Below are 13,721 nucleotides of genomic sequence, written 5' to 3'. Positions count from 1 at the left end.
TCCCCACCATGTATCCCTACCATGTATCCCCACCATGTATCCCCATCATATCTCCCCACCATGTATCCCCACCATGTATCCCCACCATGTCTCCCCACCATGTATCCCCACCATGTATCCCCACCATGTATCCCCACCATGTATCCCCACCATGTATCCCCATCATATCTCCCCACCATGTATCCCTACCATGTATCCCCACCATGTATCCCCATCATGTATCCCCACCATGTATCCCTACCATGTATCCCCATCATGTATCCCCACCATGTATCCCTACCATGTATCCCCACCATGTATCCCCACCATGTATCCCTACCATGTATCCCCACCATGTATCCCTACCATGTATCCCCATCATGTATCCCCACCATGTATCCCCACCATGTATCCCTACCATGTATCCCTACCATGTATCCCCATCATGTATCCCCACCATGTCTCCCCACCATGTATCCCTACCATGTATCCCCACCATGTCTCCCCACCATGTATCCCCACCATGTATCCCCACCATGTATCCCCATCATGTATCCCCATCATATCTCCCCACCATGTATCCCCACCATGTATCCCCACCATGTATCCCCACCATGTATCCCCATCATGTATCCCTACCATGTATCCCCATCATGTATCCCCATCATGTATCCCCACCATGTATCCCCACCATGTATCCCTACCATGTATCCCTACCATGTATCCCCATCATGTATCCCCACCATGTCTCCCCACCATGTATCCCCACCATGTATCCCCACCATGTATCCCCACCATGTATCCCCACCATGTATCCCCACCATGTATCCCCACCATGTATCCCCATCATGTATCCCTACCATGTATCCCCATCATGTATCCCCACCATGTATCCCCATCATGTATCCCCATCATGTATCCCCACCATGTATCCCCACCATGTATCCCTACCATGTATCCCTACCATGTATCCCCACCATGTATCCCCACCATGTATCCCTACCATGTATCCCTACCATGTATCCCTACCATGTATCCCCACCATGTCTCCCCACCATGTATCCCCACCATGTATCCCCACCATGTATCCCCACCATGTATCCCCACCATGTATCCCCACCATGTATCCCCACCATGTCTCCCCATCATGTATCCCCACCATGTATCCCCACCATGTATCCCCACCATGTATCCCGATCATGTATCCCCACCATGTATCCCTATCATGTATCCCCACCATGTATCCCCACCATGTATCCCCACCATGTATCCCCATCATGTATCCCCACCATGTATCCCTACCATGTATCCCCATCATGTATCCCCACCATGTATCCCCACCATGTATCCCCATCATGTATCCCCACCATGTATCCCTACCATGTATCCCCATCATGTATCCCCACCATGTATCCCCACCATGTATCCCTACCATGTATCCCTACCATGTATCCCCACCATGTATCCCCACCATGTATCCCTACCATGTATCCCCACCATGTATCCCCACCATGTATCCCTACCATGTATCCCCACCATGTATCCCCACCATGTATCCCTACCATGTATCCCCACCATGTATCCCCACCATGTATCCCCACCATGTATCCCCACCATGTATCCCTACCATGTATCCCCATCATGTATCCCCACCATGTATCCCCACCATGTATCCCCACCATGTATCCCCACCATGTATCCCTACCATGTATCCCCATCATGTATCCCCACCATGTATCCCCACCATGTATCCCCACCATGTATCCCCATCATGTATCCCTACCATGTATCCCCACCATGTATCCCCACCATGTATCCCTACCATGTATCCCCACCATGTATCCCCATCATATCTCCCCACCATGTATCCCCACCATGTATCCCCACCATGTCTCCCCACCATGTATCCCCACCATGTATCCCCACCATGTATCCCCACCATGTATCCCCACCATGTATCCCCATCATATCTCCCCACCATGTATCCCCACCATGTATCCCCACCATGTATCCCCACCATGTATCCCCATCATGTATCCCCACCATGTATCCCCACCATGTATCCCCACCATGTATCCCTACCATGTATCCCCACCATGTATCCCCATCATGTATCCCCATCATATATCCCCACCATGTCTCCCCACCATGTATCCCCACCATGTATCCCTACCATGTATCCCTACCATGTATCCCCACCATGTATCCCCACCATGTATCCCTACCATGTATCCCCACCATGTATCCCTACCATGTCCCCACCATGTATCCCCATCATGTATCCCCACCATGTATCCCCATCATGTATCCCTACCATGTATCCCCATCATGTATCCCCACCATGTATCCCCACCATGTATCCACCATATTGTATCCCCACCATGTATCCCCACCATGTATCCCCACCATGTATCCCTACCATGTATCCCCATCATGTATCCCCACCATGTATCCCCATCATGTATCCCCACCATGTATCCCCACCATGTATCCCCACCATGTATCCCTACCATGTATCCCCACCATGTATCCCCACCATGTCTCCCCACCATGTATCCCCATCATGTATCCCTACCATGTATCCCCATCATGTATCCCCACCATGTATCCCCATCATGTATCCCCACCATGTATCCCTACCATGTATCCCCACCATGTATCCCCACCATGTCTCCCCACCATGTCTCCCCATCATGTATCCCCATCATGTATCCCCACCATGTATCCCTACCATGTATCCCCACCATGTATCCCCACCATGTATCCCCACCATGTATCCCCACCATGTATCCCCACCATGTATCCCCATCATGTATCCCCACCATGTATCCCCACCATGTATCCCCACCATGTATCCCCATCATGTATCCCCATCATGTATCCCTACCATGTATCCCCATCATGTATCCCCACCATGTATCCCCACCATGTATCCCCATCATGTATCCCCACCATGTATCCCCACCATGTATCCCCATCATGTATCCCCATCATATCTCCCCACCATGTATCCCCACCATGTATCCCCACCATGTATCCCCACCATGTATCCCCACCATGTATCCCCACCATGTATCCCCATCATGTATCCCCATCATATCTCCCCACCATGTATCCCCACCATGTATCCCCACCATGTATCCCCACCATGTATCCCCACCATGTATCCCCACCATGTATCCCCACCATGTATCCCCACCATGTATCCCACCATGTCCCCACCATGTATCCCTACCATGTCCCCACCATGTCCCCACCATGTATCCCCACCATGTATCCCCACCATGTATCCCCACCATGTATCCCCACCATGTATCCCTACCATGTATCCCAACACACGGGATGTGACGGATTCTGCAGATTCTGATTTTCTGTGTTTTCTCTTCCTCAGCGTATGACTGCGAGTTCTACAACAAAGGTGAGCGCTGACATCATCCACATTCTCCGTTCTCCAATCCATGTGCCACACTCCGGTATATGTTGGAGATTTATAAATTCTCTTCTCATGTTCTGTGCTGTTCTTATATCTTCCACATGGGGGCAGCATTGTTCAGTGGAGGCGGCTGAGAGCAACCTGGACACGTGTCCCCCTGGAGCCCCATATACAGCACCATGTGTGTACCGTGTGTATATATACCGTGTGTACCGTGTGTATATATACTGTGTATACTGTGTGTATATATACCGTGTGTACCGTGTGTACCGTGTGTATATATACTGTGTGTACCGTGTGTACTGTGTGTATATATCATGTGTATACCGTGTGTATATATACTGTGTGTACCGTGTGTACTGTGTGTATATATCATGTGTATACCGTGTGTATATATCATGTGTATACCGTGTGTATATATACTGTGTGTACCGTGTGTACTGTGTGTATATATCATGTGTATACCGTGTGTATATATCATGTGTATACCGTGTGTACTGTGTGTATATATACTGTGTATACCGTGTGTACTGTGTGTATATATACTGTGTGTACCGTGTGTACTGTGTGTATATATCATGTGTATACCGTGTGTATATATACTGTGTGTACCGTGTGTACTGTGTGTATATATCATGTGTATACCGTGTGTATATATACTGTGTGTACCGTGTGTACTGTGTGTATATATCATGTGTATACCGTGTGTATATATCATGTGTATACCGTGTGTATATATACTGTGTGTACCGTGTGTACTGTGTGTATATATCATGTGTATACCGTGTGTATATATCATGTGTATACCGTGTGTACTGTGTGTATATATACTGTGTATACCGTGTGTACTGTGTGTATATATACTGTGTATACCGTGTGTACTGTGTGTATATATACTGTGTATACCGTGTGTACTGTGTGTATATATACTGTGTATACCGTGTGTATATATCATGTGTATACCGTGTGTACTGTGTGTATATATACTGTGTATACCGTGTGTACTGTGTGTATATATACTGTGTATACCGTGTGTACTGTGTGTATATATACTGTGTGTACCGTGTGTACTGTGTGTATATATCATGTGTATACCGTGTGTATATATCATGTGTATACCGTGTGTACTGTGTGTATATATACTGTGTATACCGTGTGTACTGTGTGTATATATACTGTGTATACCGTGTGTACTGTGTGTATATATACTGTGTGTACCGTGTGTACTGTGTGTATATATCATGTGTATACCGTGTGTATATATACTGTGTATACCGTGTGTACTGTGTGTATATATACTGTGTATACCGTGTGTACTGTGTGTATATATACTGTGTATACCGTGTGTACTGTGTGTATATATACTGTGTATACCGTGTGTATATATAATATATATCATGTGTATACCGTGTGTACTGTGTGTATATATACTGTGTGTACCGTGTGTATATATACTGTGTGTACCGTGTGTATATATACTGTGTGTACCGTGTGTATACATACTGTGTATACCGTGTGTACCGTGTGTATATATACTGTGTATACCGTGTGTACCGTGTGTATATATACTGTGTATACCGTGTGTATATATCATGTGTATACCGTGTGTATATATACTGTGTGTACCGTGTGTATATATAATATATATCATGTGTGTACCGTGTGTACTGTGTGTATATATCATGTGTGTACCGTGTGTACCGTGTATACTGTGTGTATATATACTGTGTGTACCGTGTGTATATATACTGTGTATACCGTGTGTACTGTGTGTATATAATATATATCATGTGTATACCGTGTGTACTGTGTGTGTGTGTATATAATATATATCATGTGTATACTGTGTGTACTGTGTGTGTGTGTATATAATATATATCATGTGTATACTGTGTGTGTATATAATATATATCATGTATATACCGTGTGTACTGTGTGTGTATAATATATATCATGTATATACCGTGTGTACTGTGTGTATATAATATATATCATGTGTATACCGTGTGTACTGTGTGTGTATATAATATATATCATGTATATACCGTGTATACTGTGTGTGTATATAATATATATCATGTATATACCGTGTGTACTGTGTGTATATAATATATATCATGTGTATACCGTGTGTACTGTGTGTGTATATAATATATATCATGTGTATACCGTGTGTACTGTGTGTGTATATAATATATATCATGTATATACCGTGTATACTGTGTGTGTATATAATATATACTGTATCTATGGATATACTATATCTGTGTGTATATATGATATTGTGACAGTCCTGTGATGTTCCTCCAGTTGTAGGGAAGGGGCCATACCGCCTGCGCAGTTTCTCGCACTCCAGTCTGGTGTTGGCGGTTCGGTTGGCGGACGCCGTAGTGACGCCGGTGAGAGGAGGTGTCGCCATCCCGGGACACACCCCCAGCTTCATGCTGACCCCCGGCCTCTACAGATCACACGGTGAGCAGATTTTTTCTCATCACACTGACAGTGGGCGTGGCGCAGTCTTCTGATGCAGTAAGCCATAGAATTCCCCTGCCGGCGCTGACGCACATTTGCCGATAACGCAGAATCTGATCATGGCTGACCGCGTTTCACTTCCTCCGCAGACCGCAATCTCGTGTCTCTGGAATTGGCTGATCGGCCAAACTACTTCCTATATGCGGCCAATAACGGGAGTCTTCTGGTCGCCAAATGGAGGCGGAGCCAAGTCTTCCAGAGTCGGGCAACATTCCTAATCCGACAGAACGCCTGGATGGCCGGCTACAACGCCTTCGAGAGCTTCGCCAATCCTGGACACTTCCTGAGATTGTCCCCGACCTCCGTCTCCCTGTCCCGATATCGCCACTCCGCCGCCTACCGCCGCTCCACCCTCTTCAAGTTATCAGGTAAGAATATGGGAGGAGTCCTGACCACATCATACTATGATACTCCACCCTTATCTGTCCCGAGAGTCGGAATGTTGGGTCCCCCATATACAGAGAGAAGGAATGTTGTGTCCCCCCATATACAGAGAGTCGGAATGTTGGGGCCCCCATATACAGAGAGTGGGAATGTTGTGTCCCCCCATATACAGAGAGTCGGAATGTTGGGTCCCCCCATATACAGAGAGTGGGAATGTTGGGGCCCCCCATATACAGAGAGTCGGAATGTTGGGGCCCCCCATATACAGAGAGTCGGAATGTTGGGGCCCCCCATATACAGAGAGTCGGAATGTTGGGGCCCCCCATATACAGAGAGTGGGAATGTTGTGTCCCCCCATATACAGAGAGTCGGAATGTTGGGTCCCCATATACAGAGAGTCGGAATGTTGTGTCCCCCCATATACAGAGAGTCGGAATGTTGGGTCCCCCCATATACAGAGAGTCGGAATGTTGGGTCCCCCCATATACAGAGAGTTGGAATGTTGGGTCCCCCCAAATGCAGAGAGTGGGAATGTTGGGTCCCCCCATATACAGAGAGTCGGAATGTTGGGGCCCCCCATATACAGAGAGTTGGAATGTTGGGTCCCCCCATATACAGAGAGTTGGAATGTTGGGTCCCCCCCAAATGCAGAGAGTGGGAATGTTGGGTCCCCCCATATACAGAGAGTTGGAATGTTGGGTCCCCCCATATACAGAGAGTTGGAATGTTGGGTCCCCCCAAATGCAGAGAGTGGGAATGTTGGGTCCCCCCATATACAGAGAGTTGGAATGTTGGGTCCCCCCATATACAGAGAGTTGGAATGTTGGGTCCCCCCCAAATGCAGAGAGTGGGAATGTTGGGTCCCCCATATACAGAGAGTCGGAATGTTGTGTCCCCCCCATATACAGAGAGTCGGAATGTTGAGTCCCCCCATATACAGAGAGTCGGAATGTTGGGTCCCCCCATATACAGAGAGTTGGAACGTTGGGTCCCCCCATATACAGAGAGTCGGAATGTTGGGTCCCCCCATATACAGAGAGTCGGGTGTTGCCCTTCCCCGTATACAGAGAGTCAGAATGTTGGGTCCCCCCCATATACAGAGAGTGGGGGTGTTGGGTCCCCCCGTATACAGAGAGTCGGGGTGTTGCCCTTCCCCATATACAGAGAGTCAGAATGTTGGGTCTCCCCATATACAGAAAGTCGGGGGGTTGGGTCCCCCCCGTATACAGAGAGTCGGGGTGTTGCCCTTCCCCATATACAGAGAGTCAGAATGTTGGGTCCCCCCATATACAGAAAGTTGGGGTGTTGGGTCCCCCCATATACAGAGAGTCGGGGTGTTGGGTCCCCCCATATACAGAGAGTCGGGGTGTTGGGTCCCCCCCGTATACAGAGAGTCGGGGTGTTGGCCTCCCATATATACAGAGAGTTGGGGTGTTGGCCTCCCGTATACAGAGAGTTGGGGTGTTGGGTCCCCCCGTATACAGAGAGTCGGGGTGTTGGCCTCCCATATATGTACAGAGAGTCGGGGTGTTGGGTCCCCCCATATACAGAGAGTTGGGGTGTTGGGTCCCCCTGTATACAGAGAGTTGGGGTGTTGGTTCCCCCCGTATACAGAGAGTTGGGGTGTTGGTTCCCCCCGTATACAGAGAGTTGGGGTGTTGGGTCCCCCGTATACAGAGAGTCGGGGTGTTGGGTCCCCCCGTATACAGAGAGTCGGGGTGTTGGGTCCCCCCATATACAGAGAGTCGGGGTGTTGGGTCCCCCCATATACAGAGAGTCGGGGTGTTGGGTCCCCCCGTATACAGAGAGTTGGGGTGTTGCCCTTCCCCGTATACAGAGAGTTGGGGTGTTGGCCTCCCGTATACAGAGAGTTGGGGTGTTGGGTCCCCCCATATACAGAGAGTTGGGGTGTTGGGTCCCCCCGTATACAGAGAGTTGGGGTGTTGGGTCCCCCCGTATACAGAGAGTTGGGGTGTTGCCCTTCCCCGTATACAGAGAGTTGGGGTGTTGGCCTCCCGTATACAGAGAGTTGGGGTGTTGGGTCCCCCCGTATACAGAGAGTTGGGGTGTTGGGTCCCCCGTATACAGAGAGTTGGGGTGTTGGGTCCCCCCGTATACAGAGAGTTGGGGTGTTGGGTCCCCCCGTATACAGAGAGTCGGGGTGTTGGGTCCCCCCGTATACAGAGAGTTGGGGTGTTGCCCTTCCCCGTATACAGAGAGTTGGGGTGTTGGCCTCCCGTATACAGAGAGTTGGGGTGTTGGGTCCCCCCGTATACAGAGAGTTGGGGTGTTGGGTCCCCCCGTATACAGAGAGTTGGGGTGTTGGGTCCCCCCGTATACAGAGAGTCGGGGTGTTGGGTCCCCCCGTATACAGAGAGTTGGGGTGTTGGGTCCCCCCGTATACAGAGAGTTGGGGTGTTGGGTCCCCCCGTATACAGAGAGTCGGGGTGTTGGGTCCCCCCATATACAGAGAGTCGGGGTGTTGGGTCCCCCCATATACAGAGAGTCGGGGTGTTGGGTCCCCCCGTATACAGAGAGTTGGGGTGTTGCCCTTCCCCGTATACAGAGAGTTGGGGTGTTGGCCTCCCGTATACAGAGAGTTGGGGTGTTGGGTCCCCCCGTATACAGAGAGTTGGGGTGTTGGGTCCCCCCGTATACAGAGAGTTGGGGTGTTGGGTCCCCACATATACAGAGAGTCGGGGTGTTGGGTCCCCCCATATACAGAGAGTCGGGGTGTTGGGTCTCCCCGTATACAGAGAGTTGGGGTGTTGCCCTTCCCCGTATACAGAGAGTTGGGGTGTTGGGTCCCCCCGTATACAGAGAGTTGGGGTGTTGGGTCCCCCCGTATACAGAGAGTTGGGGTGTTGGGTCCCCCCGTATACAGAGAGTCGGGGTGTTGGGTCCCCCCATATACAGAGAGTCGGGGTGTTGGGTCCCCCCGTATACAGAGAGTTGGGGTGTTGCCCTTCCCCGTATACAGAGAGTTGGGGTGTTGGCCTCCCGTATACAGAGAGTCGGGGTGTTGGGTCCCCCCGTATACAGAGACCTCAGTCCCTCCTGTCGTGTGGGGAGGACCTCCGTCTTAGTTTTGGGAGGCCAGATGCCCCCCCCCCCCCAGGGATCCCCCATCACTTCCTGTTGTTTTGTCTGAATTTCTGTCCCCCTCCAGCACAGGCTGTGATTGGTGGAGACAGGGAAACGTCCTCTGTGGATTATTGAGTTGAATCCTCATCTCCACCTGTAATTAGGAGGTGTGGGGGAGGGGATGAAATCTTCTCCGTGGTTCTGCTGATGTGGAGTAATTTCTTAGAATAGCGCGGTATTTCTTGGGGAGACGGCGGATCCGATTTCCTGCTGACCGATGGAAATGCTTCCTGTGAAGGACTTTTTACCTATATGCTTCAGGTTAATCCTCCCTGCTTGTTTAAGGCTGTTAATTGTAATTACCCTTCTGCAGCTAGCCCTGTTTCAAATGTTAATTGTTCTAGCCCTGTGTTTACTGGTTACTGTGATTAGATAAGTGGCTTGTGTTAATTATGCTGATTGCTTCATTGTGGTAATTATCTCTCTATATGCGGAGCCGAACCGGCTAGATACTGATTAGTTCAAAGAAATATCTTTATTTCAAGGGAGCTGTATTGAAGACCCCCCACTGTGTGAGGGGGGGTGGAGATTTGTCATTGTAACAGTTTTGGAAATTACATATAAGCTGTGTGATACAACATTAAACTCTGTGTTGTTCTAGCAGTAAGCCTGGACTAATGTGTGGCTTAATGGGCGATCTCAGGAATATTCCTCCTCGTGGAATATTGGGTGATGTTCTTATGGAAGAAGGGAATCTTTGACGGGGATATCATACCGATACCGTCACAATTGGTTGGTAGCAGTGGGATTTTCCCTTCTATTCCCCTTCACACCCGGATTCCAAGCAGACACTGGAAGAACTACTGGAAGTTCGTGGAAGGATTGCTAGCAACAAAACCAAGCGGGTCATCATAGCAGAATTAATGGAGCTAGACCAGGAGGACGGGATTGCAGCAACGCCAGCAGTACAAGAGATGGAGACACCAGTGATTCAGGAGGAGGAATCGCCAGCCAACAAGCTAATGAGAGAGAAGCTAGCGTGGTTCGGCCCGAACCCAACGCCAGATGTGGTACTGAAAGTGATGGACCTGTTAGCGGAGGAAAATAAACAAATAAGAGACGCAGAACTACAGAAGGCTAAACAAATAAGAGACGCAGAGCTACAGAAGGATAAAGAAATAAGAGACGCAGAACTACAGGAGGATAAACAAATAAGGGACGCAGAGCTACAGAAGGCTAAAGAAATAAGAGACGCAGAGCTACAGAAGGATAAAGAAATAAGGGACGCAGAACTACAGTTAAAACTGGCAGCAGTCCAACAAGCAGCCGCACATTCTCCAAACAGTGAGTACAGCACAGCAGACGCAAGGAAGATTCCGTTTAGCGCTTTTAAAGCTTTTGATGAAAAGGACTGTGAGATTGATAACTACCTGGCAGACTTTGAGCGACAATGTAACCTGCACCGAATTGCTAGAAGGGAGTGGGTTGCAATATTGTCAGGCAAACTGTCAGGCAAAGCTTCTGATGCTTTCCGGACCGTGCCAGATCAGGATATCCATAGCTACGCCAGGGTTAAAGAAGTGCTCCTGGCTCGTTATGCAGTAACCCCAGAGTCCCACCGACAGAAGTTCAGGGACTCACGCAAAACCACGAAAGACTCTTACGCGGAATGGGCATGCCAGTTATCCCTGTCGGCCTCTAACTGGGTTAACAGCAGCCAGGCCACCACCGCAGAGGACATTTTGCAACTAATGCTCCTGGAGCAATTTTACAATCACATCCAGACGGACGTCAAGGATTGGGTGAGAGATCGCAGGCCCATGACTCTACCAGAGGCCGCGAAGTTGGCGGATGAATATGCGGATACTCGCAAGACAAACCAGGTCACACCACGGGTACAACCTCCACAACCAACGGCGCCCTCACACCCACCAGCCGCTAGATACCAACCGCCTAACAGACCGATGACATCTAGCCCTCGCTACCCACGCCAGGAGGACAACGAACAACGCTGCTTCCGGTGCAAACAGTTGGGTCACTTCAAGCAGAATTGCCCCCTGAATGACAACACCAGGTCAAATTGGTCTCAACCTGGGTACCGCCCACCAGCAGCAGCCCATTGTGTAGACTCGGCTTGGGATCCCCAGGAGCTGGGTCAGGAAGAACCATTGGACACCCCTTACGAAGCCCTCATGGTACAATCTGTTATTACGGACAACAGGGAACACCATTGTCAGCTGGTCATGGGCGACAGCCATGAGTCGGAGGGGCCTTGGAGGGAGCTGGGCAGAAAGAGGCACCGCCAGCTACCCTCCAAGAAGAAGAGGTCCTGGAAGTCATATAACCAGCGGACCTGGGAGGAGAAGAAGTGACTGGAGGAGATGGAATCGCAGCGGGCGCCCCAGATGCGGGCCGAGATGTTCGCCAAGGGCCCACCGGTGGCCCCTTACACCACCACCCAGTTCCTGATGATGAAGGACCACGTGGAAAGCCTGCAGGACATGAGCAAGCAGGAGCTGATCCATGAGTACATAGAGCTGGAGGAGTGCATAAGCCGCATGGAGGAGGAGAACAACCACCTGAGGTCACAGTGGGCTGACCCCCCCAGGCTCCATGAACTGGAGATGGAGCTGGAGAAGCTCAAAGAGGAGAACCGGCGGCTGCGGAAGGAGCAGGGGGTGGCTGACCTTATGGGGCTCTGAGTCCCCCCCCCCCCCCCGGACTCTGAGCACCAGTGCTACAGCATTTCAACAAATATAACTTTTTCTTTTTATGAATCTCCTGTGACTGTCACTTCAGAGCCATAACCTGCCCCTCCCATAGCGGGACACCTAGACGGCGGCGCACAGACCCATTCGCCGTCTTCACACTGACTTCTGGTGACTTTGCAGATCGCACAAAGACTTGGCCACTGACCGGCGTGTGATCTGACGACCCGTGACATACCTGAGTCTGAAGCAGTTGCCAAGGGAGGTCAGTCACGCCAAACGGAGTTAACCTCGGACTAAAAGCTCTGAACCCTTCAACCCTACTGGACCAGGAAAGGTCCAACCGGGTTTTCCGGAGCAGGGAGAAGAAGGGGGGCCATTGTGAAGGACTTTTTACCTATATGCTTCAGGTTAATCCTCCCTGCTTGTTTAAGGCTGTTAATTGTATTTACTCTTCTGCAGCCAGCCCTGTTTCAAATGTTAATTGTTCTAGCCCTGTGTTTACTGGTTACTGTGATTAGATAAGTGGCTCATGTTAATTATGCTGATTGCTTCCTTGTGGTAATTATCTCTCTATATGCGGAGCCGAACCGGCTAGCTACTGAGTAGTTCAAAGAAATATCTTTATTTCAAGGGAGCTGTATTGAAGACCCCCCACTGTGTGAGGGGGGGGCGGAGATTTGTCATTGTAACAGTTTTGGAAATGACATATAAGCTGTGTGATATAACATTAAAGTCTGTGTTGTTCTAGCAGTAAGCCTGGACTAATGTGTGGCTTAATGGGCGATCTCAGGAATATTCCTGATAGTGGAATATTGGGTGACGTTCTTATGGAAGAAGGGAATCTTTGACGGGGATATCATACCGATACCGTCACACTTCCCGAATTGAAGTGTCAGAGATCGGGAATAACACTTTGCTAGGGGCCCAATAATGTCACTGGGGGGCCCACAACAGATGCATGGCGGGTCCCATAAGAAATGCTGTAATGGGGCCCTTAAATGCAAAAGGGGGGGACCCATGCGTTTTTTTTTCTGTCGGGTGGCGGCAGTTGTAATCGCGAGTCAATTCAAATGTCATTTGACTCGTTTTTTTTCTTTAGAATTGTCATTTTGCTGCGGCAGGTTCTATACGTGGTACAGATGTGTCACTTTACAGGCCGACTGAGGAGACTGTGACGGTATCGGTATGATATCCCCGTCAAGCATTCCCTCCTCTCCATACAAGAACATCACAGGATTCCCCACACATGAGTCAAGACTGGATGCTGGAACCAAGAGACTTTATTGACACAAAAACTCAGCTTATATGTGGTTACAGCCTGTTAGGAACGCCCCCCTCACACAGTGGGGTTTCCCATACAGATTATAGGAGACAAGTCGGAGCCGACCATGCAGACACGTTTCTTTAGATAAAGACATCACTGGAGTTAATTACTACACTGAAGCAATCAGAATAATTAACATACTACTTCTCTAATCATTTAGCCTGATGATACAATACACATCTTTTAAGGGTAAACACAGATCTTCTTCACACAACACAATAGATCAATTAACGTTTAGAATAGTGAGGGGACATTAGCATGTCAATAACCGGTC

The 13,721-nt window shown here is 49.3% G+C and overlaps 1 protein-coding gene across 1 annotated transcript in view; it reads left to right on the top strand.

Annotated features, from left to right (window-relative positions):
- LOC120922635 (mucin-2-like) overlaps positions 1-13,721 on the top strand; it is a gene marked incomplete at both ends in the record, with an annotated part of 73,842 nt that overhangs the window by 21,319 nt on the left and 38,802 nt on the right. The window contains 3 exons of the mRNA XM_040334723.1: positions 3,371-3,397; positions 5,723-5,884; positions 6,034-6,312. Coding sequence (XP_040190657.1) covers positions 3,371-3,397; positions 5,723-5,884; positions 6,034-6,312 — 468 coding nt within the window. The remainder of the gene's footprint in view (positions 1-3,370; positions 3,398-5,722; positions 5,885-6,033; positions 6,313-13,721) is intronic.

This window comes from Rana temporaria, unplaced genomic scaffold, assembly GCF_905171775.1.
Source record: "Rana temporaria unplaced genomic scaffold, aRanTem1.1, whole genome shotgun sequence".
Taxonomy (NCBI): domain Eukaryota; kingdom Metazoa; phylum Chordata; class Amphibia; order Anura; family Ranidae; genus Rana; species Rana temporaria.
The sequence above is the reverse complement of the archived record's forward strand: the minus strand, read 5'-3'. Positions and strand labels throughout refer to the sequence as shown.